This window comes from Rhipicephalus microplus, chromosome 2 (assembly GCF_043290135.1).
Source record: "Rhipicephalus microplus isolate Deutch F79 chromosome 2, USDA_Rmic, whole genome shotgun sequence".
Lineage (NCBI taxonomy): Eukaryota > Metazoa > Arthropoda > Arachnida > Ixodida > Ixodidae > Rhipicephalus > Rhipicephalus microplus.
The window spans coordinates 222,896,925-222,923,741 of record NC_134701.1 but is presented as its reverse complement, the minus strand read 5'-3'; the positions used below and the strand labels follow the sequence as shown (position 1 = coordinate 222,923,741).

General features: G+C 49.0%; 1 protein-coding gene across 4 annotated transcripts; it reads right to left on the bottom strand.

Annotated features, from left to right (window-relative positions):
* On the bottom strand, positions 1-26,213 carry LOC119170398 (very long chain fatty acid elongase 7-like). 4 transcript variants are annotated; one of them, XM_075876265.1, is made up of 3 exons: positions 26,057-26,213; positions 1,991-2,318; positions 1-1,255 (listed from the first exon to the last, which is right to left on the bottom strand). In XM_075876265.1, the coding sequence occupies exons 1-3, from the start codon at positions 26,068-26,070 to the stop codon at positions 740-742; spliced, it is 858 nt and encodes a 285-aa protein (XP_075732380.1). In that variant the 5' UTR covers positions 26,071-26,213; the 3' UTR covers positions 1-739. The 4 variants fall into 4 exon arrangements, with proteins under 4 accessions (XP_075732380.1, XP_075732368.1, XP_075732374.1 ...); XM_075876253.1 differs by lacking the exon at positions 26,057-26,213 and adding an exon at positions 18,070-18,303; XM_075876259.1 differs by lacking the exon at positions 26,057-26,213 and adding an exon at positions 16,179-16,317.
* Positions 26,214-26,817: the final 604 nt, after the last annotated feature.

Below are 26,817 nucleotides of genomic sequence, written 5' to 3'. Positions count from 1 at the left end.
TACTCGTATTGCATTGTTTATTACGGGCTATTTACAAAATCCCGCAGTCCAATGTGGATGCGGCGTTCTACAGACGTATTCTTCGAGTCGCGTTCTGCGCAGAACGTGGTCGAGATGACGCAGTTGACCAATGATGAATGTGTTAGGTATACATATCTCTAAAGAACATGTCAGAAAAAGATATAAATAAGCAACACTTTCTGCATCAATGCCTCGAAAAAAATGAACATTCATAAGGCACTGTCCTTGGGCTTTTCGTCAGAGTTCTAGTGGACGCAGAAGACCTTGTTCGCTTTTTCACACAGACGTGGAGGCAGACAGGAGGCTCCATTTTGTCTCGTCACACTCGCGACACATCGGCAACGGCAATGAAATGAGCATCGTCCTCGGCCGTGCGTCGCAATACTGCGCCTCGTGAGCACAACCACTCCGAGATTCATCACACATCGCTCCTGCTTGTAGAGGTCACCGCGTTGTACTCGCACTACGAAGTCACTAGACTGCCAAAGCCTTTCACACACACAGCGCTGGGGCCCACGGCAGTCCAAATTGGCAAACGTTGGAAGGTCGACGTCGCGTGTTCAAAGAGGCAGCCAGCGCACCGCGCCTGCTTCGCTACCCACAACTAGGTCATTCATCGCCCCCTCCATCGACGCCAACGAAACGTTCGCGTGCCGGTGTTTGACGGACGAGTTTTGGTCGGCATGCGCGCTTGCGTCGTCGTGTGACAAGATATTTCTCACTGAGCCTTCACTCGCTCGACCTTCCAGTGCTCGTCTTGCGAGGAGCCGCCGCACTTGACGAGCCGCACGGCGTTGGACTTGTACGAGCGGATGTAGAAGCTGAGGAACTGAATGAAGAAGATGAGACACTGGGAGAGCATGAACAGCGGCAGCGAGAAGTAAGGCACGCCAAGTGTGAAGACGAGGCACACGTTGCGCACGATCATGACGATGAACTGGACGAGCTGGAGCCGGGTCAAGTAGCGCTTCCACCACAGGTGACGCTGCACCTCGGGTCCCAGGGCGGCGAGGAAGTAGTAGGCGTACATGATCACGTGCACGCTCGAGTTGAACACCGTCTCGAAGCAGGCGATGGAGAAGCCGCCGTAGGTGATGTAGAAGTACGTGCAGAAGGACACGGACACGTGGTGGAAGACGTGCAGGCCGCTCACTTGGTTGAACTTCTTGCGCAGCACGAAAAACACCGTCTCGATGCACTCGGACAATCGCAGCACCAGGTACCACCACGAAACCTGCACGTAAAAGTAGGAGTCATTGTCGGGATCGGGCTACAGTCATGGACATTATGGACGTGTCATGGTCTTGGCGTGCCAGTCGCAGCGCTTAACACTCTGCAGAATACATAACACGAGCAAATACTGCGCAACTGGTGCCGTCCTGGGTGTCGCACTGAAATGTGGGTATCTTGGGCAATGTTGGTAGTTTATAAAAATATGAAACCAAGAGAGAAGTACACACTCATAGGTGCTATAGGAAATTTACGGCATCTGATTGCCCGAGGAACGTATAGAGTAACGTTCGAATATTCAGCAGTGACCGTAGCATTGGAAAAGTAGCCCATTTTTTATGGTCGTACAGCATGGCATGGTAGAAGATTAGACATTGCTAAGTGTGCTTTAAAGTCGAAATATGGTGTAAAAAACTTTAAATAAATAAAATTCCCGACGGTATATGAATACTGCACTGAGCTCGCACAGCCTAACTATTTTCAAACTTCAGTTTTCCGCCCTTGAATTCTCCTGCATGGAAGCGCTTTCCTCCGTCCTTCGTTTCTCTCTTTCTGCCACTCTCCCGTGTAGGGTAGCGAACCGGGTCCAACCTGGTTAACCTCCCTGCGTTTTCTTTGCCTTTCTCTCTCCCATGCAAACTTACTTTTGTTGGACCCCTTACATTCGCACCGAAAAAACGCCACCCCCCCCCTCCCCAAAAAGAAGAAAGAGTACGCAGGCGTTAAGTAGAACGCTTACCTGAAGCAGAATCATAGTAGTTGGTCTAGTGGACAGGTCCGGACCCTGGAGGAAGAGGTCATAGTGGCCCGTGACAAAGGCGTAGTATCCCACGCGCGTTGCTATCGCCAGGTTCGCCAACACCATGGCGGCGTTGTAGCACAAGATGGTCTTGCGCAGCTCGAACGGCTTTGCGTTCTTCATCATGCGCGGCCCCCAAATCTTGACGAAGTAAGCGTAACACGCCAGAACCGTGGTCACAGCCACGGGACTTCCGATGAGCACCCATCCTTCGACTCGTGGGTCCCGGTCCGGCAGGATCCAGCTGTACGAGTCCTTCACGTTCATCCTGAAAAAGCAGACACACACCGAGTTGATGAACATGGGTAAGCTACGCCGTTTATCGATCACTGTAGGACGTTTGTCGCTACGGGCCACAGGAAGTGTTCGAACGTTGAACTTGTGTGATAAATGGATAGTGTGGACGAAAAATTCATAAAGTGACACGTCAGCCAGGTACTGTGTGGGGGAAACATGGGCTATGTTACAAAGATGACAACTTTGACGTTCGAAAAAAAAAAAAAACTCGTGACATTTGTACTCTAAAATGTCGAGAAGTCCCGTGCACTTCTACCCACACAACATCACCATTTGTACCTTCTCATGTCCGCGCTATGCTTCGCCTTACGTGAAAGCTGTTTAAGTGACTCACCAGGAAGCCCACATTGCAACCCTTGAACCTTGGACTCGTCATTAACAAATGAGCACCTTTCCAAATGTTTTGTTTATGTTTTAATGGCTTCGAAAAAATTGACGTAGTGTATTATAGCACAATGGGACTATTTACACTTTGAAGACTGTCTACACTGGCATTTAACGCTTTCAAATGAAGCTATATCCACTTGTGTACACAACATGCATAAATAGCAAGGATGACGGGACAAAATCTGCTCAAAGGCAGCTTGCCTGGCCGCACCTCTCTAGAGAATAGAGAATAATTGTTTGGTTTAACGTCGCAAATCTTGTAGACGGCGTTTATAGTGGAGGGCTCCCGAACGTTCGATTCTTCAACGTGCACCTAAGCCTATAGATACATGGACCTGAAGCATTTTCGCCTCCATCAAATACAAGCGGCAACATGGCCTGAACTCCTAATAAATACACTTGTGTCACCATTAGCATAATATCAATAGTGACACGACCCATCCATTCGCGTGCATCTACAATAAGCATATAGAGAGAGAGAGAGAGAGAAAATTTATTGCGGAAAGGCAGGGAGGTTAACCAGAAAACATATCCGGTTTGCTACCCTGCACTGGGGAAAGGGTAAGGGGAAAGGGAGGAAGAGAAGCACAAACACACATACACACACTCGCACACAGTAGTGTCACAATCGTTCAACGAGGCGGGTCGCTCGCAGAAACTTCATCAGCGCCTTCGTTGCTTTCTGGCGTGAAGCTCGATCTTTCCGACATTCCAAGATTGACTGCTCAGAAAATGGCTGGTCGTCGAGGCGAGCAAACACTGCTGAGAGGGACTGTCGCTGAGAGCTGTACTGGGGGCACTGACATAAAATATGTTCAATTGTTTCGTCATTGTCGCAATGATCGCATGTAGCGCTGTCTCTCATTCCGATGCGGCAGGCAAAAGCGTTCGTGAAAGACACCCCAAGCCACATACGGCAGAGAAGGGTCGTCTCGGATCGGGGTAGGCCAGATGGAATAGTAAGTCGTAGGCATGGGTCCAGGCGGTGAAGACGGGTGTGGAGAAAACCGGGCGTATTCCGCATAGACCTTGCGACATCCTGCGCAAGCGTATTAATCTTTGCTGCTGCGTCGCTTCTTGATAGTGGAATAGGTTCCATCACTCCATTTTCGTGAGCATTCTTAGCTGCATTGTCGGCATGCTCGTTACCGATGATGCCGCAATGGCCTGGTAACCACTGAAAAGATATGTCATGTCCTTCGTCTATTAGGTGATGGTACAGTTGTCGTATTTCGAGCGCCAATTGATCTTGAGGTCCACGACGTAGAGTATTGTGTAGACATTGGAGAGCTGGTTTCGAATCAGTAAAAATGCTCCATTTTTGTGGTGTCTCTTGGTCAATCCTGCGGAGTGCGCTGCGGAGTGCCGCGAGCTCCACGGCTGTCGATGTCGTCTTGTGTGACGTTCTGAACTGGATGGTTTCGGCTCTTGCTGGGAAGATCACAGCTCCTGCAGATCCTCCAACAGTTGTCGAGCCATCCGTGTAAAGTTTGACATGATCTTTGTATTCTTCGTGTATCATGAGTAGAATCATCTGCTTTAAAGCTGGCGCCGAGAGCTCCGCCTTCTTGCGAATCCCCGGCACTGTCAAGCGCAGTTTTGGTCGGTCCAAGCACCAAGGAGGTGTTAGTATCCGTTCCGGAGGTGTGTAGACTGTTGGAAGGCACTCACGGAAAGTCAATACTCTCTTACAGAAGGAGGCACTCGGTCGATCTTCTGGAAGCGAAGCTAGGTGGTGGGCAGGGGCGCGAGCAAGGTGTCTAATATGAGCTCTAAGCACCTCCAAAGTAATGTGCACAGTGGCCGGATGATCTTTGGCGATTGCGATGGTTTCCGCTGTTGATGTACAGCGTGGTAATCCAAGACAAACTCTGAGTGCCTGGCCCTGGGCGTTTTCTATTGTGCGTATACTGCTTTCGCAAGCGTTTGTCAGAACCGGCAAGCTATACCGCAGGTACCCCAGAAACAGCGTTTTGTACAAATGCAACATCGCGTGCACTGATGTGCCCCACGTTTTGCCTCCGAGGAACTTGAAAAGTTGTGCGATGGCCGTTAGGCGCTTCTTTAGAGTGGCCACATGGGGACTCCAGCAGAGATTTCGATCGATCGTGACCCCCAAAAACCTGTGGGCCCTGGCGTAGCAGACACTGTGTCCATTGATGGCGATGGGATATGACGTCATTGCCTTCCGCGTGAACGCGACCAGCGCCGATTTCTCAGGAGAAATCTCGAGGCCTTGTTCTCTAAGGTACGCCGATATTGAATTCGCTGCTTTCTGGAGTCTCGCACGTACCTGAGGACGTGTTACACCTGATGTCCAGGCACAAATATCATCTGCATAGAGAGATATCTGCACGGAATCTGGTATGCGTTCAACGAGACCGATCAGAACCAGGTTGAACAGTGTGAGGCTCAATACACCACCTTGAGGAACACCACGGTGTGTATAATGTTCAGAAGTCGGCCCATCATCAGTTTGCATAAACAATGATCTCATATGTAGGTAGCATTGGATCCAGCGGTACACTCGCCCACCCAAACCAACTGACTCGAGGGCGTCAAGTATGGCTTCGTGAGAAACATTGTCATATGCTCCTTTGACATCTAAAAATAGTGCGACAGATAACCGTCTGCTCATTTTCTGGTGTTGTACGTAGGTCACCAGGTCAATGACATTGTCAATGGAGCTCCGAAGACGACGAAAACCGGCCATGGCGTCTGGATATATTCTATGGCGTTCTAGGAACCACTCGAGTCTTGCAAGGATCATTCGCTCCATCAGCTTCCCTACGCAACTAGCCAGCGCTATTGGGCGGTATGATGTCAGCTCTAGAGGCGATTTTCCAGGTTTGAGAAGTGCAACCAACCGGCTTGTTTTCCACTCTCTGGGGACCGTTCCATCTCTCCAAGACTCATTGAATACTTCCAGCAAAGCATTTCGTGCTCGATCACCGAGATTGTATAATAGGCGGTATGATATGCCATCCGGCCCAGGCGATGACGATCGATTGCATGAAGCAAGAGCCACATTCAGTTCTTCCATTGAAAAAGGCAGGTCCAGGTGCGGGTCAAGTGAATGTGGCGTGTAATCAGCAGTAAGGGCTTCTGTGCAATTTGGTGGGCCCGCAATCTTCCTACAAAAATCTTCCGCTACCTCGATATCCCTTCTATTTTGGAAAAGGGCCAAGGCTTTAAACGGAAAACGTTGTTGGGGAAATGTGCGTAGGCCTCGCACGGTTCGCCATATTTGAGAAAGCGGTTTGCGAGGGTCTAGACTCGCGCAAAATTTCGCCCACCGTTGAAACTCCAGTTTGTCTATACGACGCTGGATCTTCTTTTGCATGCGCCTGGCCATCCGTAGATCTTGAATGGATTTTGTGCGTCGATATCTACGCTCCGCACGCCGACGAGTCGCACGGAGTCGCTCTAACTCCATGTCCGTTTCTGAGGGCCTTGAAGAATATGCCAGCGTGCGCATCGCACTCTGCGCTGCTTGTTTGATCGCTTGCTCAATGCCAGAGGTTAAGCCTTTTTCACAAGCGTGTTCAATGTTGGTTGTGAATGCTGAAAGATCGATCCTCCGTACGGTTTTCGGCGGGTGGTCGCTAGCAAAGCCTTCGATGGTGAGATAACTGGGGATGTGATCGCTACCATGTGTCTCGATGTCTAAAAACCACTTAACGCTTGTGGCGAAGCGACGTGACACGAACGTCAAGTCCAAACAGCTGCTGTACGTTGATCCTCGCAGAAATGTAGGGCTCCCATCATTAAGTAGAGACAGTTCATGAGTCGATACAAATGAAGCCAGCCTCCGGCCCGTGGTATTGATTTTTGAACTTCCCCAGATTGGGTGGTGGGCGTTGAAGTCCCCTATAATTATCCACGGATCCGGGACGCTCGAAAGAATGTCATCCAGTCTTTGGCAATCAAAACGGGCTGAGGGAGATAAGTAGACACCTATTAATGTGAAGGTGAGGGTTTTCTGCTTCACAGTCAGGCAAACATATTGGTTCTCATCATGAGGCGACACAGGTTGAATGATGTAGGTAAGCTCCCGACGAATATACACAATGACCTTGCTGCTTTCGTTTCGGGTTTTGGACGGGATTGATTCGTAGCCAGATAGCCTGATTGGGTTTGATAATTTCGGTTCACATATTACGATGATTGGGAAAAGGTTAGAAGACACGTACTGACGAAAATCGGAAATCCGTGATCTGAGTCCTCTTGCGTTCCACTGGATGACTGATGCTTCTCTGACGTCTTTGCGGAACGATTGTTGATCTCCTGCCATGACTCTACGCGAGGGAGGCGAGGACTGGGCTCAGCGCGTCCAACACCTGTAACCCGCTTCGAGCGGTTGGAGTTCCCAGGCTTCTTAGTATGTCTGCCATGACAGCGACGAGGGATCGTAACATCGGGATGATCTGTCGATCGACCCTTGACACATCCTCAACGGAAGTAGACTCGGTGGAAGGTGTAGGGCGGCGAGGCCTCGCAGGAGGCTCCTTTGCAGGCTGTGTACGAGGAAGCGTAGGCCACTCATCCGCAGCTGTGAGCTTCTCCACTTCTTTTCGCTTCGTGCTTACTACTTCACTCGTGCTCGGAGGAAATGGGTTATGCGCAACACTCTGTCCTACACGCCTCCGTCGGCGACTACGTCGCCGCCGTACCCTTTCAGCAGCTTCTCTGTGGGTTGAATTGTCCCTAACCATTTGTTTGATAATGGCGATTTCCTTCTTAATCCGAGGGCATTCCTTGGATGCAGCATCATGCGGACCATCACAGTTTCTGCACTTCAGACTTGTTGCCCGACATGCGTCTGCAGTGTGCGGCTCAGCGCATCGGGGGCATACTGTGGTGTTTGTACATACACTCTTGATGTGACCAATTTTCATGCAGTTATGGCACTGGAGTGGTTTAGGGACAAATGGTCGAACAGGATGTCGGAAGTGTCCCACTTTGACATGCGACGGAATGGAATCTCCTTTGAACATTATCTTTACACATCGGGTGTTTCCGAGGCGAAGTACATTCGCGATGAGAACTCCTTCGTTCGCTGGTTTTATGAGAGTTGGGAGGTCCGAGTTTGCTATGGCCAAATCAATGTCGTAGATTACTCCCGCCGTGCAGGCACCGTCCATTGGAATAACCGGTCGTACTTTGATGCCTCCCAAATCTGATACTCTGCGAAGCTTGTCTATGGCGCTGGCAGTCATTGTGTCCACAGCTAGAATATTCTTCCGCGTGTTCACCCGGATATCCTTAATGTCGTTTGGTGCTACCCCCTCAAAGTACATAGAGAGAGCTTGCCTGTTTACTGCTCGAAGGCTGATGGTGGAGTCCTCGGGCCTGAAGAGGATGGTGTGCGGCCAGCATTCTCCTTTTGACTGAGACGTTAATGTCCCTGCTGGTGAAGACGACTTGATACTTCTTTTGGCCTTCCTGCTTCTCACGGTCTCGAAGTCGTCATCCGACGAGTCGTCGCCAGTGGCCGAGTACAGTTCCGTGTCCTCGCTGGTGCTCGAACAGGTGCTTCGTTTCCGCGACGAGCTTGCCAAAGGTGGTCTGTGGTCGGACATAGCCGCAGAAGGCTCCACGTCCACAGCCATGATGCAGTGACTATCACCGTTGGCCTCACTGGTTCTGGGCCAGGCGCGCTGATTTACCGAGGAGCTCGCCATAGCAGACCTCTGGCTGGGCGGACCAGTGGATGACTCCGCGTCCGTCGCCTTGGGGCAGGGAGCAGCGTCTCCCGTAGAAAGCGAAAAACTTGATAACAATGCTCGGAGCCGAAAGCAGAAGCGTTCTATGAAGAGACACTTCGTCGTCGTCCCCTCACAATAAGCATATATGTTCAACTCCGCTATATGCAAACTGTCGTTCTTTATGAAAGAGAACACGCGAACGCGTGGCTTGCCCTCTGTGGCGGCTGCTTACAATACGATCAACCGAGAGCTAAAGAAACGCGTTCGCTTTCAGCGTCATCTATGGCCAAGCAAGATAACGAGCTGCGGCCGGTAAACAAGCTCTGCTAGATTACGTTCCCCGATTGCTCGCGCGGCGAGAGATATCGGGTGATCAGTGCAGATTGCACCGTGGTTGCGAACAACGTTTGATATGTTGGCAGTGGAGTACGCACGTACTGCAGGCGTGAGCAAAGAGTGCAATACAGCAGCGCTTGTCTACCGGCCATAACTCGGCATCAGATGACGCTGAAAGCGAATGTGTTTCCTTTTGCGTGTTTTAGCAGTTCTGCTGATAGTGCTGTAGGCAGCCGCCGCAGAGCGCAGGCCACTCGTTCACGTGTTCCCTTTCATAAAGGACGACAGTGTACATGGTCGTGCCGCCAGTAAACATGTGGTTGGCTTAAGTTGAAGAATCGGAGCAATAAATTATCGCTTCAATGCGCACGTCCTTTTGAGGCAGAAAAAAAGAGGTGTTACGCAGCAGGATGGTACACCTGAGAGCTGCCGTATCGTTTTACGAGCATGACCAATTCTCAAGGTATGCCATATCAATGCAGAAAGGTGAGGTCAAAGTACTTCTGCGTACGCCGTGGAATGTAGTGACGTACACACTTCGCTGCATTTTGTACGTGTGACGTATCATTGTTTTAAGGGACGAAAGCAAACCGAAACCGCACGCTGAAGGTATGCGGTAAATGCTAGGATGCTCGTGTGGTCATCCTACTTGCGCATGGCACTCATTTCGTTGCACCACATACACCATGTATATCAGTGGCGCATGCACGATTTACGAGGCGTGGCAACATAGATACGTCGAAACGGCGGACACTGAATATAACGTTCTTATGTGCGCTAGCTGAAGTTTACGTGGGATGCTCGGAACTGTTGTTGGTGGCTCGCGTCACGACGTTAGAGAAAAGGTTATGAAGCTATACGCGGCTTCGCACGGCGAAGAATGCACGCTACGTGATCCTCGTACAGGAAGAACCGGCATAGGCAGCGCGATTAATTCCCGAAATGAAAATACCGGCAAGCGCGTATGAGGAAAATGGAAGCCGGATGAGACAAAGGAATGACGAGGCGCAGGTCCGCGGAAAAAACATGTCTAATTTAGCCCAAACTGCATGAGCTACTGGGTAATTGAGTTCATAGAAAGTAAACGCGCTGCAGCGCTGCATTGACCGGCTCAAGATTATATACCCCATTGCTGCCTGTAGGCGCGTTACGGGAGTGCGACCGCTTTACTGATGCGAGCATCAGAAACACAGGCAATTTTTTCGGGGGGGGGGGGGGGGGAGGTGCTCTACTTCGAAGTGGAGTGTGTGGAGGCAGATGTGGTCAAATGTCATTTTATGGTCTGTGCTATGGCGTATGAATGAATAAATAAACTTTATTTGAAATCCGGTAGTTCTCTCCGGGTGAAGTGGGAGAAGAGGGAATTAACATCTGTCCCTTCCCACCGTCTGTCGGTTATGATGGCGGTGCCTCAGGTGACCGCTCGAAGTCCTTGGACCCGGGCGGCATCTTCGGCTAGCCGTACGGCCCAAAGCCGGTAAAGTTTTTTTTTTCGTAGAGTGGGGGTGTGGGGATACGGTGTTCTACCCCCTGGCTACGCCACTGGCAAACATCCATCTGTTTAAGATGCCCAATAAGTAGCGACGCCCATGTATACTCCGCAATCGAGATTCACGGCCCGGCTTCGCAAAACTAAAATAGGAAAATACGTGCAAGGTTGATTCCTGCGTGAGGCCTTCCAACGGCACATTTATTTGCAGACATGCATATCCTTTACAGCTGCAAGGAGAGCCACGTCCTCGTATGATTTCTATTCACGTTACGAGAAGTTGCGTAAGGTACAAGGAGCTCTTAGGGACCGCTAACATAGCCAGAGATGGGGTTATATAGTTGGCAACTTTTCAGCAGTGGCATCGCAGTGTGAACCAATAGGGAATGTAACACTCGGATGTCTGGCCTCGATCGCTTCGAATGAAGTGTTAATGCGATGCAGAAACAGTCGTTACGTTATTACGAATCAGTATTTCGGCCTCACGAGTAAAGCTTCGCTCGGCATAAAACATTGCTTTGAAGGGGATTCGGAGCATCCATTACTAGTTACGCTGAAAAACAAGGCTTGAACTATATAATGGCGTAACGGCCATCATTTCAGCTTATCCGCAGAAACCACTGAGCGAGCGGTCACAACATATGGTCTGCCATTACCGTGTTTGTTGCGACGTCAATATACATAGGTCTTAGCAAAAAAAGAACAGGTTTAAAAAATGTTCTTATGAATTTCTTTTTAAGCGCTCGCTGACTATCGTATTTTTTTGTCGAATTTCAAAGTTCAGGGCCATCGTTTGAAGCGAAATGAAAAAGAAAACCGAGAATTGACTACCAATGCTTCAAACTCGCTTGATCACGTTAATTCATCGCCGTACACTTGCGCTCTCGTGCAGTACGCTTCTTTTTTCTTTCAGACCATCTTCGTGTATTTGCCCTTCAGAAAGCGTATATTTGTTTTATATCAACAGATGTCTTAAAGCACTACTGCGAGTCATCGCGAAGAACATTTTAAATGTACGCGCACACTTCGCGCTCGGTGATCACATAACCTTGTGAATGGGGCGAAAAATGCGACGCGGTGAAATTTGGCAGCTGGCTCGTCGCTAATTGTAATCGCAACGTCTATACGCTGTGCTGCTCCCGATGAGGTCCGCGTAATGATTTTAGAAGAGCGAGCAGCCAACAGCACGTCCCAATGTTTTCACACTTATAACATGCAATCTAATGAGGCTCGAGGCTAGGACATTGAATGAGGATAATAAGGCTAGGGCGCTGAAGGAAAAAAAAACTGGTCGCTTTACGAATATACGCAGTAACGCTAACAGCAAGTCATTCCGTTATTCGTGTTCGATATGAGCGGTGTCTTAATGGAAGCAGTACTGGAAGAATCGCAAGACGGATAACATGCTCGTGACAGCTGCAGAAGCATCAGCACGTGTGTAATTGTGTAGCGGTAAGTACATTTGCTTGCTAGCAGCCATAGCAGACAATGAGTTTCATATTTTTTTTTTTTGGGGGGGGGGGGCGAGTTTTCGACCCGAACTATCTTGAGAAACTAGTTTTCATTGGTGTATTGCTTAAGCAGGCTGTGCACGCGAAGCTTCGTTTAACCTCCAGATGCGACATCACTGCTGTTTTTATCAACCGAACAATACCTGTAGTTCGGCTTATAAAGGACAAAAACGCTAGAACAATTCAAACTTCAATACCAAGTCAAAGTTAGATACTTTTAATACATGAGTCTCTGCGAACGCCAGTTATCTTAATGTTTTCAACCTTTCCGGAAGTAGCGCTATCTAAGTTGCGGAAAGCTTTCTCGTTACGCTATCTGCCGTGCGCGATTGTGATCACCTTTGGAGATGCGCTCATAAAACGCGTTGCCTGCGTTGCACCGGACACTAAACGCAGAAATACGAGTACTCTTCTGCATTGTGGCCATGCTACTTCCTGCTGTGGTCGTTTCGCAGCTGTACCCAACTGTTTTGCCTCACGAAATGCGATACATAAACTACGAATTTATCTCTACTGATATTTTCCTCCTGAAATTGGCACTTGTTTGCCAAGCCGGATTGTTTAACTTTAGGCTATACTACTTCGTAACGATGCCGGCAAATGTAACCTTGAAGATGTCCCCCCCCTTTTTTTATACGAGTTCTTTGAAGGCAGCTCCGAAAATGAAGTAGCTTATGCTGCGAGTAGACCGAGGAGAATAGATTGAGGGGGGGGGGGAGAAATACGCTGAAAGGACTCCGTGTCCCACGCTTTCAACGAGACAAAGATGAAGCCAGCGCACACTCGCGTAGTTACAATCAAGACGGCAGCGAGACGTTCCCACGGGAAGGCTCGCAGGAGGTGATAAGGAAACCTCCCGTGCGTCACGCGGTGTAGCGAAGACAGAAGAAATGGAACGCCTCGCCCCGGGAAAATGGCGAAATTACGCGCAACGCCATACGTCACTGGGCTACGAAGGCCTCCAAGTATTTCATAACGGCACGAGCCATTAAGAAAAAATTAAATCAGTAAGGAAGCCAGCAAATGGCGCCATTTGTACGAGGGCGTACGTCATTCAAACGTCACGCGGTGGCAGCGAGCGACAATGAAAAGGCAGCACCTTGTTTTTGTTTTGTCTTTGTAAATCTCTAGGGACACGGCACGCAATAATGATTAGGCATACCGATTTTAATGAGAAAGAGCTTGCACGTACCCATATTATCTCGATAACCTGCGTCCGTGATAACTTGCTTTTATTTTCAACTCCTCAATCAGCAGGTTGGAAAAGGTAACTAAGTTGACAGAACAGGCATCCTAAGGATTAGATAACCGTTTGCGAGATCGCTCGCACAATTACGTTGGCTCCAAGTTCGTTTTGCTAGAAAGAAATTCACGATGAATGAATACTATTGCATGTCACCGATAATCGTGTGCATAACAGAAAAAAAAATTAGCCACAGTCACTTTCAGCTGGCAAGACGCGTTACATTGACCGTTAACGTGGAAAGACGACCCACACGCACCGAATTAAGAACTATCATCCAGACTACACGCCCCGTAGTTAGTTACGTCGGAACGTTGGATGTCGCTGCAACTAAACTGTTTGCTGTCGCTATAGAGCCCGGGCGGCCAAACCTTATAGTCTGCATGTACGCAGAAGGGAGATTACTGTTTAAAAAGCAATGAAATAAAAAAAGCAATGAAAAAAGCATTTGTAATGTACAGAAAAGTAGAATTCAAGAGTCCAGAAAGCGGAGAAAATATATTCATAGAAACCCCGAAGTACAAATGTCAAAAGGATAGCGCCCTACCTGCAGGGACAGCCCGCAACCACCCTTCCAACAAGAGAGCCTTCGGTGGTCCAGATGCAGGCGCCCACCGACAGCGTCCAGAAGCCGAGATGCGCTCAACGTTGTCAGTGCAAGAAGCAGAGAGTAAGTCTGACCACGACGTTGCCGCCGTAGAGGGGCGATGGAAATCGGAAGCGGGTTCGAGCAGCGTGCAACTTCGGCGGCGCCCAACCACGCACCGTCTTCACGTCTGGCAAACAAAGAGCAAGCTCGGATTTGTATGCCATGGCACCAGATCCGGAGCACGTCGCTTCAAGCGATCCCTATCGTCGCCTTCTCCTTGAGATGCCTCCTAACCCCGCCGTGTAAACGGTGGCAACCCCTTCCAAGTTACACCGAGTCCTTGAGCCAAGCATCACAGCCGTTCCCGCCACACGCACTTTTCACCCGGCGGCATGCAGTCCAAATCGCCACCACACTTTATCTGCACCGGAATCGATTTCGTGCGAATATGCCTCGCATGCACCGTCGCTCTCCATTCGCTGGCACGCGTTTTATTTTTCCGCCACCTCTGCGAGTTCGTTTTTATTTACCATCGTCACGAGATTATCTAGTAACGCTGTTTGCCGCATTCATTAATCGACCCGCTCGCACTGACTGTAACGTGCGCCCAAATCTGAGCACACGGGCCTAAAGAACCCCAGGTAGTCAAGATTTACGGAGCCCTTCACTAAGGCGTCTCAATTATATGGTGATTCTGGGACCTTAAACCCCACATGCCAATCAACTTTTATTGACTTTCGCTGCTGCTTGAAACAAGGCGATTGCAAAGAAAGGCGGACGGCCGCCGATCACCTATGGCGATTCGCATTAGAGTGGACACGGTGCATATCGATAGGTTGTCCTTCGAAGACATGGACGGTGAACTCGCGCGTTGGCATTGTAAGTGCGCAGCATTGCGAGCCTCTGCTATGACTGTTCCAGCCCTTAGGCTTAAAAATGTCTAGCTTTCGCCGAAGTTGCTCTGTCCTTGCGCGTGTTTACAAAGAAATACGCAACGGCAAGCTCAGTCTGGCTTTTTACTTTTTTTTTTAACGCGGTCAATGCTGCAGCTACTTTCCCTCAAACAAGGCGAATGCCACGTTTCTGAAAACTGGTTGCGGCAGACTTGCAGGAAGATCAGCTTAGTTGCGTGCATACAAAAATTTATACATGCACGTGAGGGATATACAACTTCTTCACTAAGCGCAGTAGGAACAAATTAAAAAAAAAACTTGAAAGTACTTAGAATTTTAAAGTGTATTTTTGAGTGTATCTTCTAGTATTTTTAGTTGCCGCACTCGAAAAAACTAAAGAAGCCCTGAATAGTTTTGGTCACCCCAGTGCGTCTTTCACGGAACATCTAATGAACAGTGTGAAAGATTGAACAAATGAGAGCGAGTATAGATTGGCAAGATAAGGAGCGCGCTTCACGGACGCACTCGAAGGCGTGTAGTGGTGGTGTGTTCATACTGTGCCCAGTAGCATAGCCAGTTTTTTTCCGGGGGGGGGGGGGGAGGAGGAGTAGTCATACTCTATGCATGCCAATGCGTGTGCTTGTATGAATGCGTGTATATGTACACGTGCAAAACGGAGAATTGTCAGGGGAAGCATGGGGGGGGGGAGAACCACCCGAACAACCCCCCCCCGCCCCCCGCCCCCTGGCTACTCCAGTGGCTCTGCATCCGGGCGCGACTATACAGGTGCCCTCTTCGCCATTTCTGTTCTCGCCATGACCGCTTGAATGGTGCTTAAGCCAAGGAGCTATGGCATGCCCTTGCTACTCAAGAACTAAAGCTTCGCGCACTGTATCTTTCAGTCTCATCTTGTCGAAATTGTCTGGTGATTAACCAAATGCAGTTCATACTTGAAGCGTGGTAATTCGCAATGAGTATTAAGCATTGAGGTAGGCACACATTTCTCCACGATCATGTATTGAATTCATGATTATCCTCCTTGAGTAGTCTGTAGAACTGATGGAGCAGAAGGCTTTTAGTATACCAAGAAGCACATACAACGCCCACCCTGTCGTCTAAGTTTGCGCCAACAGTTTACCCTTCATGTATTGACACCATATGTGAAAACCATCTTACCCAGCTTTTAACTATATTGATGGTTCTCCACGAGTCACAACTCCGGTCACCTACGGGTACAGTACAGATTTCTTGCATTGTGACAACACTCCATAATCGTGAATGCTGTGCAGCACGATCTAAGCTTACTAGCCTAAGGTAGCGAGAGTGAATAGAACTGTCTCTCTCGCTTGTCGAAAGCTTCGGCCGCTCGGCGGTCGCCTCCTCCCAATATCGGGCGACCCCAAGAGCTGGGTTGTTTGATTTCAGCTTTGGGAAACTGTACTGAGTGGCTGACACCAAACGTGACGCGCCAAAGAAGCCAACTCAAGGGAGTCCGTCACGGGCCATTTCTTCATTCCACAGACTCGCCGCACACACTACGCCCGTCGATTTCCCGCTTGTGTAACAGTGTTCCAATATGCAAGCTATCGCAGTTGACTAGCTACTTGCCGGTGTCACGGAGAGCGCTTCGACCGAGCACGCGTAATATGAAAGGATATCCGCAGTGTATACTCACAGCTCTAGCGGTCGCATTATTCCTGGCGTTCGCATAGGCTTCCGCCGGTCGAGTGTGTTATTTGGTCGTCACCTCAGCCACACAGTCAAGGGCAGATGTACTGCGCGACGCGTCCTCGCACGGTATTCGTTTTAAAAGCTGGACGAGAGAAAAGTGTGCGTGCTTGGGTGGCTCGCGGGGGAGAGGGACTGGCCGCACTCAAGGTGCCGCATGACGTCGTCGCTGTCGTCTTCGCGAAGCCATTGTGCGAGCGAAAAAAAAGAGTAGAGAAAAAATGAAACAATGAGACACCCGCTAAATGGTCGGTCCGGTTGGTGTGTTCGCTACCGCAAGCGCAGTCGTTGAGCGTGGCTTGACTGAGCTTGCACTCTTTGTGACGACAAACATGGCGACAAAAAAACAAAAAAAAAACATGCAAAAACAAGGAAATGGGAGGAAGATGGCGAAGAGTGAAACCGAGGGACAGCCAGAGTGGCCAAGGTCGGCTTGCAGCCGGCCATGTGGCATCGCGAGGAGGAGTTGACGAAATAAATTGCGTACATACAGGACTAATTGCGCATGCTGGCCGACAAACCAACCGTAATACATGTTCTCGTGTTCAAATTCGCGTTGCGGGCAACTGACCCCGTCCTGTGGCAGCAAAACGCATTGGACAAGGCGATGGCGAGAATCCCAATGCGAAAGGTGGCAAGAGCAATGGCCGACTGTGCATGATCAAGCCAAAGAATGTAGTGCACAGGATGTGCCCCAGACGAAATTGTGCTTGCGAAACCCACAGTTGACTTTTGCGCGTCATCACTTCCGTCGTGCCAGGGAAGATAACGCACCCACTTATTTAGAAGAACAAGCCGAAAACATCGCTCTGTTGTGGTCGTGCTTGAAAAAGTTTGAGAGGGGGATATGATGGGAAAAATTAAGGCGTGGGTGCACACCACGAGGAGTGCTGCAAAAACAGATTGAAGGAAACTAGAACGAGCTTCAGCTAGGGTCCGACATTCACAATGCCTTCGAAACGATTCACTGTTTTTTTTTTTGTTCTTTCTGTTGCAGTCGTTGAGGGCTCATAAATAAAAATCAACGTCTATTGGACCAACACCACACTGGAACGTCATGCGAAAGCATATCGCGTTTATGACAGAAATTTATATTAAATTAACTCACGTGGACCATTGCGGGACATTACAGAAGCCGAATAAAGAGAGGGAAACCAACTTGTCATGTTCTGTCACGTGTAGCATCGTAAAATTTGGCTGTGAGAACTTGAGCGATTCTTGGCACAAATACCGAACAACCGTATGTCCTCGCTGTGCATGGAAAACAACAACAACAAAAACTGAGACGAATCTACGACAAACAAGCGGAATTCGACCCGCGGAGGATAGATAGAGAGACCGATTAGAAACTGTGCACATTTCAGAAAGACGTTCAGGTCACTGTTATGGGAAAGCGGTGCTTAGCGACGGTGAACCTTGAACGATCCTAAACAGCCGTGAGATTGTGTCGGTCACTGGAGGAAGTTTTCCTTGAAGGTAACGAACCGGACACCACTACGTGCGAAAAACTCATACCTCGCGTATCATTTCCTTCGGTTCCGCTGTACAGGTGTTACCATGTAAAATCAACCGACGTCAGCCCTGCATGTTTAATCCTGACAGGTTCATTTCACCGTGTCAAATCTTTACTTCACGCCCACCAAGCCCTGGCTATCAGTCCGTTTTTTCTTCCTTTTTTCTTAACCGAGGAAAGTTCTATGCCAAATGGATAAACAAGAACTGCGGAGACAGGCACGTAATTAAAAGAACAAATTACTACAGGAAAGCGGAAAGACGGGCAGACAGGTGACCGACAACACAAAATATAGATGGTTGGTTGCCGGTTTGGTGTACTCTACCTGTCATCCAGAAATCGCGAGCACCACGTCGCCACGGATCGTGATGACAATGAAGTAAACCAAGTCCAGTCGGCAGAGAGCAGCACATACAGCGCAGGCACCATCATCAGTATGCAGGTTTGCAGCAAAGGATCAGCCATGGCCACGCAGGCATCAGCAAAGGGTTGTTGCCTGGGCGGCGTCTCCGAATACACCTATCTGTCTGCAAGCAGTCTAAGAGTGGACCTGTTCAGCCATCGTCGGTAGGGCGGTAGTCGGTTTCTAACAGTCCATCGGGCACTTGGCTCTCGCAAAGCGAGAGGGAAAATCTAGAACAACGCTCAGCCCCGCCGAGAGCGTTCGCTTTCGTTTTTAGAAATCTCCTGTTCTCCCCCGACAGCGGCGCTCTGCGAGACTTTCTTCCGCACCTCCCTCCGGCGCTGTTCTTCCAGGACCGTTCCTGCAGACAGGTCTCGGCGTCGTCGGCGCAGGGATTGCGGCAGACCGTCATAATAGGGCATGAACTAGGAAGAGGCGGCGAGGAAATGTAGGCCTCAGCGACGGAGACGAGGCGGCTCTTTTCTAGACAGAGGAAAGGGCGACGAAGGACATGCACTTCCTTCTTAGAGGAAGTGAACGTCCGCATGCCATAGCGAGCACGCTTGTGTACATAGTATACAAGCCGAAAGGCCCGCCGCCAGCCAGTCAGCCGTGGTGTCGGCGGCACGCCGCTGGATGTCCGTTGTTTTGCCGGCGAGAGAGAGGCGACGAGGCGAACAGGAACAGAGAGGCTGCGAACGCGGCTACAGGGACGCGCTGCTCGTACCGCTGAGCCGAGTCTTCCTCGACTTCACGGCACGACGTGGTTGTGGTAATGAAAAGGTAGTGGTTGATCAAGGGAGCCATGTGACGGGTCCATGTGGGCGGAGGTGCACAGAGCTGGACGCGAAAATCTTCCGTATACAATACCTCGTTGAACTAACGATGCAAAAAAAAAGGAAGGGGGGGGGGGATATTGTGAATATGCGAACGCAGAGTTTGTGAGCGTGTTACCAGAGGCAATGTACATATACATGGGTTGCACGTGACGTCATTTCTGGCTGGAAAAGTAAGCAACTGTTGTTTGTCAACATTGAGCCAAGCTAGTCAGGCGGCGCGTGCAGCTTACCGCTGGTTGCGAGCTTGTCGGCGCCCTTCATGCGATATGGCGAAATGAAGCCTGCGAGTGCTTTGCCCGTCGTACTTCGAACAGCTTGTGGGACTGACTAGTGTGGTACCGAGCGAAAATAGAAACGTGCAATGGTATACATCCAACCGTACAAGCTTTGCATCGGTAAAGATGCTACACCAATCTGCTGCCTTCCGTGACACATGGCGATTGTCAACTAGTGAGTCTTTCGACAGGTTACGTCACGCAAATGAAGGCCTGCAAGTCGCTGGACGGCCACAACTACTCCACCATGCAGCGGATAGGTGTAGAGCACATACAGCAGCAAATCAGCTTCCATCACAGCGTGTCGTCGTTCTAATCGATGGATAGTCACGACGCTCTTTCCCGGTGGAAGTGAAACATGGGCTTCGACGGGATTTGACAGTGAGGAGTGCGAACCCGTGGTGCATCGTGGTTGGGAAAATTTTGGCGTTTTTTGGGAGGCGTTAATGGCCCCTTTGCACGCTCCTGCTTTACGCCCTTGTTCAGACGTCACCGCAGTTGTTTCAGTAGTGTTGGAATGCATTGTTTATTTTCCTCTGGTGCACTACGGTTTCGTGGGACCTACTGTTGATGGTTCATCACGATCTGGTTCTGCGTCTACGACAGGCAGTTCGAGCGATGTTCCCAATTTCATGGACGGCGTGCCCGCTGCGACTGCATCCAGCTTGTTCGTCTGTCGTTTTTTAGAGCGGTGAAAACGCGCTGAAGCTATACGGCAGTAGTCTGGTCGTAATGGCATAGCCCAGCCACTAGTATAGGCTCGGTGCTCAGTCGCAGTTCGCGTCGTCCATTGAATTCCCGGGTTAAAAGACACGTTCACATACGTTGCCCTGTTAACCTCAACACGATACGCGGCTATTCGAGTGGAAAATGTCGGCTGTACATCGCTGCGAGTCTAGGTGGCATCCCGGATCAAGCGACGCGATCACGTGAGTAAACGCGACAAACCTGGGCATAACTCGCAAATACCCCTACCTGTGATGATGCGATGACTGCAGTAACAGATCGGGGTTTAACGTAACAAAATCACAATATGATTTTGAAAGACTCCATAGTTGAGATCTCCGGAAATATCGCCCATCTGGGGTTCCTAAACGTGCGCCTAAATCTAAGCACACGGGTCCAAGCATTTTCGCCTCCTCCGGAAATGCAGCCGGCGCGGCTCGGATTCGATTCCGCGACATTCGGGTCAGCAGCCGAGTGCATTAGCCACTAGACCACCACTGTGGGTACTATTCTGCATCCAAAAACGGCCCTAATAGTCATGGTAAAGCCGGTAGCGCGACCGGAGACCAAATTTCACCACGGCAGAGCTCCCGACTACGCTGTTAGGCAGCTAAAGAGCTGCTTATGTTGACAAACATGGCGGTTCTCAGTCCTGTTGTTACCGGATGTTACGTATGTGCAATCTATGTATAGTGTGATTGTATATACATATCGTACACTTGACGCACCGAAATAAAAAAGGTCTCGACTGTGTGTGTCTTTACCACGCTCAACAGCGTAGGTCATTGTGTACATACACTGTTTTCTGTCTATGTTTTTTTCTCGGCGAAGAGCGCATACATTCTTTGACGATTGGAAGCATCTATTAGAGGCACGAAGTCCAGGAGGAGAGGAAGAGGAAGTAAGGTGAAGATCAAACGGGAACAAATTGGCGGGGGGGGGGGGGGGGGGGGCTCCGCTCTTACATATGGGAAAACGAGGTCAGGTTTCGAAGCACGCAAAGGCTACCTCGCTGCGGTTATTATCGACGGAGGCGTTCTTGTATATTCTCATATGCGATACAGTGCTATGTTTCGGCAACGCAAGTGAGTGGCGTATTCGCCCTGAGAAAGAATCATTTTAATGGGGAGCTGGAGAGGTTTGCCTGGTTTTTTACACTGCTTTTCTTTGCGAGTAATTAGCCAAGCTTTCACCTCAATTAGAGTGACTACGAAGTGTCCTGCGCTCGAAAGAAATGGGTGTTTTTTTTGTTTTATTCAGATCGTCTAAGGACGTCCTGAACAGCCCAACCCTGTCACTTTTCAGGGAACAAAACATTTGCGAAGAAAACTGGGAACGGTTGTACAAAAGGCAGGTTACTTTCAGTGCCCATCGAGCGTTAAATACGAAACGGACTATTTGAGATCATAAAGGTTCACGTTCGAACACGCTCAAAGTGCCTTCCTTGTCCGGAGGTCACTGACGGTTAACAATAGTACTAACATTCAGAGACGATGATGAGTAAGAAAGCCCAATTAACTTACAGGGACAGCACGTTACAACAAGAATGACAAAATGTTTCCGTCTTTTCACGTTGAAAGCGCATGAAGGAGGCGGCTTCTGCAGAAAATTCATTATCGGTATATAAGTGCCTTCACGCACCTAGTACCGAAACCGTATCAATCATACTCCTCCCACATTCAAATATCACTGCACTCATATACGTCATTTGAAATCGCTTCAGTAAACTGGTTTCATCATACACGAAGTGCTTTGAAAATCATTTAAATGTCACCTACCAGCGACTGGGGCGTGAAAATACGACAAGACAGGGGCAAGTATGAATACTTACTTTGAAGAGTTTATTTTTGCACTAGTGAAGTGCCCTTTCACAACATCTATGACGTCTAACACGCTCGATGAGCGAGATAAAGTGGAATATATATATATATATATATATATATATATATATATATATATATATATATATATATATATGTGTCAATGCAACCTTGAGGTTTGAGCACTAATTCGCCGTGATGTCATGAATATTGACGGCGCATACCAGGGCCTAGCGAGCATGAAGCACATTCCTTGCTAAGTTAACCAAACGCTTCTTATAGCAAAATTAAAGATATGGAGCCTAGCTTACCAAAACAAGAAATAAAACAGAAAATATTTGACGTCACATTGCAATTTATCGGCTGGCGTGTAGCCGCGATATTAAAAAAAATGACAGTAAATTTAATTTGGTCTACCAATAACGACAAAATGACTGAAGTCTATGAGGATGCGCATGTGCATCTTTAAAAACTGCTGTACTTTTGAAAGGAAAAAAACTTACGTAGCTTCTATAAATTTTTTTGTGTATGTGGTCGCATACCCATGCTTTGGCGGGTTCATCTGTTCGTATGGGCATTTACGTGCAGCTAAGCTATGACTTTGTACTGGCCCCAAATCGAATTGAACACCAGTAAAGAAAGGCAGGAAATCAAGCGCCCACAAAATCAAAAGCGAAGTACTCCAAAAGTAACTGTAACTTAGTAGGGCGCGGCATACTTAGTTGAAGTGTACTACATTTATACCCTGCTTTCACAGTTTGCGTAGAACCGACACGCCGGGTTTTGATGAAGTCCGACAGGCGTAGCCACCTTTTGTCATCGCCTCCCATACGGCGCGCAGATACGTGCTTGTCTAATAATTTCAACTCGGGGCATAGCCGCAGTGTCATCCCTGTTCGGCAGGGCACAATCTACATACTACACTTGCGTTCATCCGTTATTAGCCTCCCCGGTCGTTGGTCCATGACCGAGTGTTACATGCGCGGCGCGCAAGACCGCGTATTCGACTAGAAGACAAAAAAAGTCCCGCGAGCACCATTCGCGGAGAAATCGTCGTCGAACGTTTTCCTCGTGTGCGTTTTCCGTTTTATTTTCTCTCGCGTCGCGAGAGGTGTGCGTGTCTGCTTGCGCGCACGCAAAGCGAGGGTCCGTCTTATTTCGGGAAGTCCGTATATACAGGGTCGCTTGCCGGAACGAAACTGGGCCAGTTCGGGTCTGACGCACACACATGAATGTACGGCACCTTGCGCCAGCCCCTTTTCTTCTCCTCTTCTTCGCGGACTTCTAGATAGATTCCCGACGCAGGAATCCGTGCCGAAGCAAGCTGAAGAAAGGCGCGCGCGGATAGAACGAAAGCCCGCGACACGCTTCAGTGGGCTCGCTTGCCCGAGCGGCTGCTGCACGAAAGGGTCCACGAAGGTGGGATGTCCCACGCAGTCGCTATAGAAGATGAGCCATTCACAGCGAAGAAAGGAAGGAAGAAAAAGTACGGATGCATTCAAAAGAGGATGAAAAGAAAGAAAAGGCGAGGAGGCATGAATGGATGGATGGGTGAACATAACGAGATCAGAGAGGAAAAAAAGACATATTGGTGGTCTTTAACCTTGAGGTTTGCCCCGCGCAAACTGCGCAGCAGGTTTTGTAGAAACAGTTTAGCGAAGGGCAACTTATGGCTTCGCGTGTGCGGTTTGTTGCGATGCCCACAAAGCGAGAGGTCGAATTTCATGCTCCCAAGGTCCGTGTACTCGGCTGGGATTCGAACTAGTGATCTCGGTAGTGCCGTTAGTACGTCACGACCTCTGAGCCACTGTGGCTTTTAAGGAGACAGTGGACGCGTGAGGGGTCAGAAAAGGAAAAAAAACCAAAATAAAAGAAGGCAATGAAAGGTGTGAGAAAATATGAAAGAAGAGTGAAACGCACTTAAAGGTTATATAAAGTAAATAAAACTTAGTACTTTTTGATGGGCTAGGTGGTGCATAATAATGAGGAATAGTTCTAGATGCCTAAAACACCACAGCAACAATCAAGCCCAAAGAAAGAGCGTCTATCTTCTTTGCTTTTCCTGTCGTGTTCTTAGGCATCTAGAATTTGTCGTCATTAAAACATAGGTGATATTACGAATTATTCATTACGTACGCCGCAATAAATTACTCGGTAAACGAAAGGGGTTGAGGAAGACCAATAACAAACTTTTGCAATGTGACAGCGAAAAGCGCCTGCAGGAATGGATAATACCAAGAGAACGCGGAGGAACAATCTTTGAAAGAACAACACTAAATGACATCTACTGACATTTAGGTTGTTAAGAACGAGTGAGGTCAGTGTTAAAACGACAGAACAGGAGGATAGCGCGTCGGCAACAGCTAAATTCGAATATATAGGGTGTTCGCTGGTCGGAATGATATGCCAGCGTGAAAATGGAGACAAAATAAGCGTTTCATTTTTTTTTGTTATCAGTAGGGACTTGAGACTGAGATACACAAAGGAAAAAAACACAGGCAGAAGTGTGAGATCGAAACAAGGCATAGACCCCCGCGATGCAAGCGGAACAAGATAGCCATCATACCGGACTGTGCCACGTCACCACAGTAACGCAGCTAGCGAAAAATGCTGAAGGATACGAGGAAAACATTCGACTGGTGATCAGTGGAGGAAGCGGAAGCGGCGCTACCGTTTCTTTCCGCAGGAAGAAGTCTGGCCGTCGCGGCAGGCTTCTAAAAAAGGAGTTCTTGTGCCGTTCGCTTACGTAATCGCCGATCTGATGCGAAGATTAGGCGTAATATCTTAATCGTGTAAGAATCAGGGACCGGAATGAAACAAACCACGGGGTCAATGTACTGTCGTAATTTCTGCCTCTTCTCTTTAGTTTTCTTCTACCAGTCGACAAATAAATTTGAAATAAAAGCTATCTCGCACTTCTTTCCGCTACGTTCTTTAAACTTAAGAGTCCACGGTTTTCTGCACGCGACATTTCGTTTCTAGATTCGGTAGACCTGTCCCCATAGCGCGTTCAAAGACTACGCTTGACGGCGGTTGTGGCCTTAAATGCCTTTACAGCTCCTATGGTTGCCAGACGGTCATTATGCTTTGTTAGGAGAGCAGCGGTGACTGTAACGAGCAATAGCTAACTGTCACAGGAGTTATCACTCGAATCTACCCAAGAAGCTTGTCATGATCCACTTACATCATTGCGCCATGGCTTGCTCAAAACATCGGCTCACGATAAGTCCTATACTAGTAGCTGCGCTCGATGTAAACTGGTTACCTTCCGCTATTGACTACACAGGCTATCACACAGCAGTCTTGTGCTTATCCCTGCCACGTGCACTTCAAAACATACGGCACGTTTGAGCGCGATGGTTTTTGCTGATTGAAGGGCAGCCGGCAACTCGTCAAAGAGCAAGGCCTTAACACTACCCAGCGAACGCTGCCCTCGCTTGCTATGAAACAGGTGCACCGGACGGTGTCTGAATGTCATTGTTCTATTGTAATAAGGTATCCCGCAACGAGGCCATTAAGGTCTGCCTTACTGTCCCCTTTTGCGTATGTTTAATGGGTAACAATAACGCCTTCACAGCCTGGAAGAGGGTGAAGATGCACTGTGACGGCTCTTTCGACATGAACTTCGTGACGCGACACGAAAGGTTCAATTCAAGAACACTCGGACAGTACACGCGGTTAGCATCCCTCGGCAAACTAACTTGCGCGAACCTTCGACATCGTTCGGCTACGGTGGTACAGACGCATTAGTTGTCGGCGTTAGTGTCGTAGCCAGAGGGGGTGGAAGTGTTCAATCCCCTGCCCAATTTTTTTTCGATTTTTCTGAAGTATAAACAAAAGCACATATACAAACGCATGCACAGACACACATAATTGATGGTACATCAGGCTACGCCCCTTCTCGGCGTGCCACGGCGTACTTCATTGTCACCCAACACCCCTGTCGATCGAGACTACTGGAAGTAACTTCAGTATGAACTATATAATATGATTTTTGGCGTTTTACGTTACAAACCACGGTATGATTATGATAGACGCCACAGTGTAAATCTCGGGAAATTGTGACATCTGGGGTTGTCTTGCTGTGCATCTGAATATACGCGCACAAGCCTTCTTCCATTTCGCCTCCATCGGAAAGCGACCGCTGCAGCGAGGATTCGATCCTGCGACCTTCGGGGCCAACAGCCGCGCACCATAACCACAAGACCACCGCGGTGGGTACAGTTCGCGGCGTAAGGGATTGACTCACGTTTGGAAAGACATTGGCGACGATGGTACAGCGCTTCCGAACAGTCCTCCTTCCGTCCGTGCGATAAGTTCCGAAGCGGATCCTCCTGCCGAACTTAATGAGCTCGCGCAAAGAACGATAGCAAACGTTCGACTGACAAGCCACGAGGGTCGAGCACCATATATAAAATGCCCGGAAAGGGGAGGCGTCCGCTGTGACGGTCACGCACGCAACCGCTTTTTGCGCTCTCGTCTCTGACGTCACGGATTTCTAATGGCAGCGAGAGACAACGCACGCGGGGCAATCGAAGGGTGCACTTTCGAAATCCAAAATGCGAAGCAAAAACAACAACGAAAAAAGCGAGGGTGAAGGCGTTCCTAAACAGTAGAGAAGGTAGCTGCAGTCAGTGTGGCGGCCTTCGGCAAAGCCGGTTTGGCTTCTGTATCGCTTAAGCCCTTCGTCTGTAATTTTCCCGCACTTTCGCCCGAATTTGCCTCGACTCTTCTTGGTTGTTTTGTCTTTTACTTCATACTTCGCACGCCAGAGGCTAACTATAGGCTCCTTCGGGTGATAAGGCTAAGCCGACATGTATGCCGATTGTCTTGATTTTTTCTTCTTTTTTTCTTTTAAACTTAGAGGATGCCACCGGTCACACGTCGTCCAAGGTGTGCGCATTCGTTACGCGTCAGTCTCGTCTGGTTACTATATACTGCTGTGACAGTGGTGCGCTACGTGCGAGGATGCAAACTCGATATAACGTTACAACATCCTTTGTGCGACCA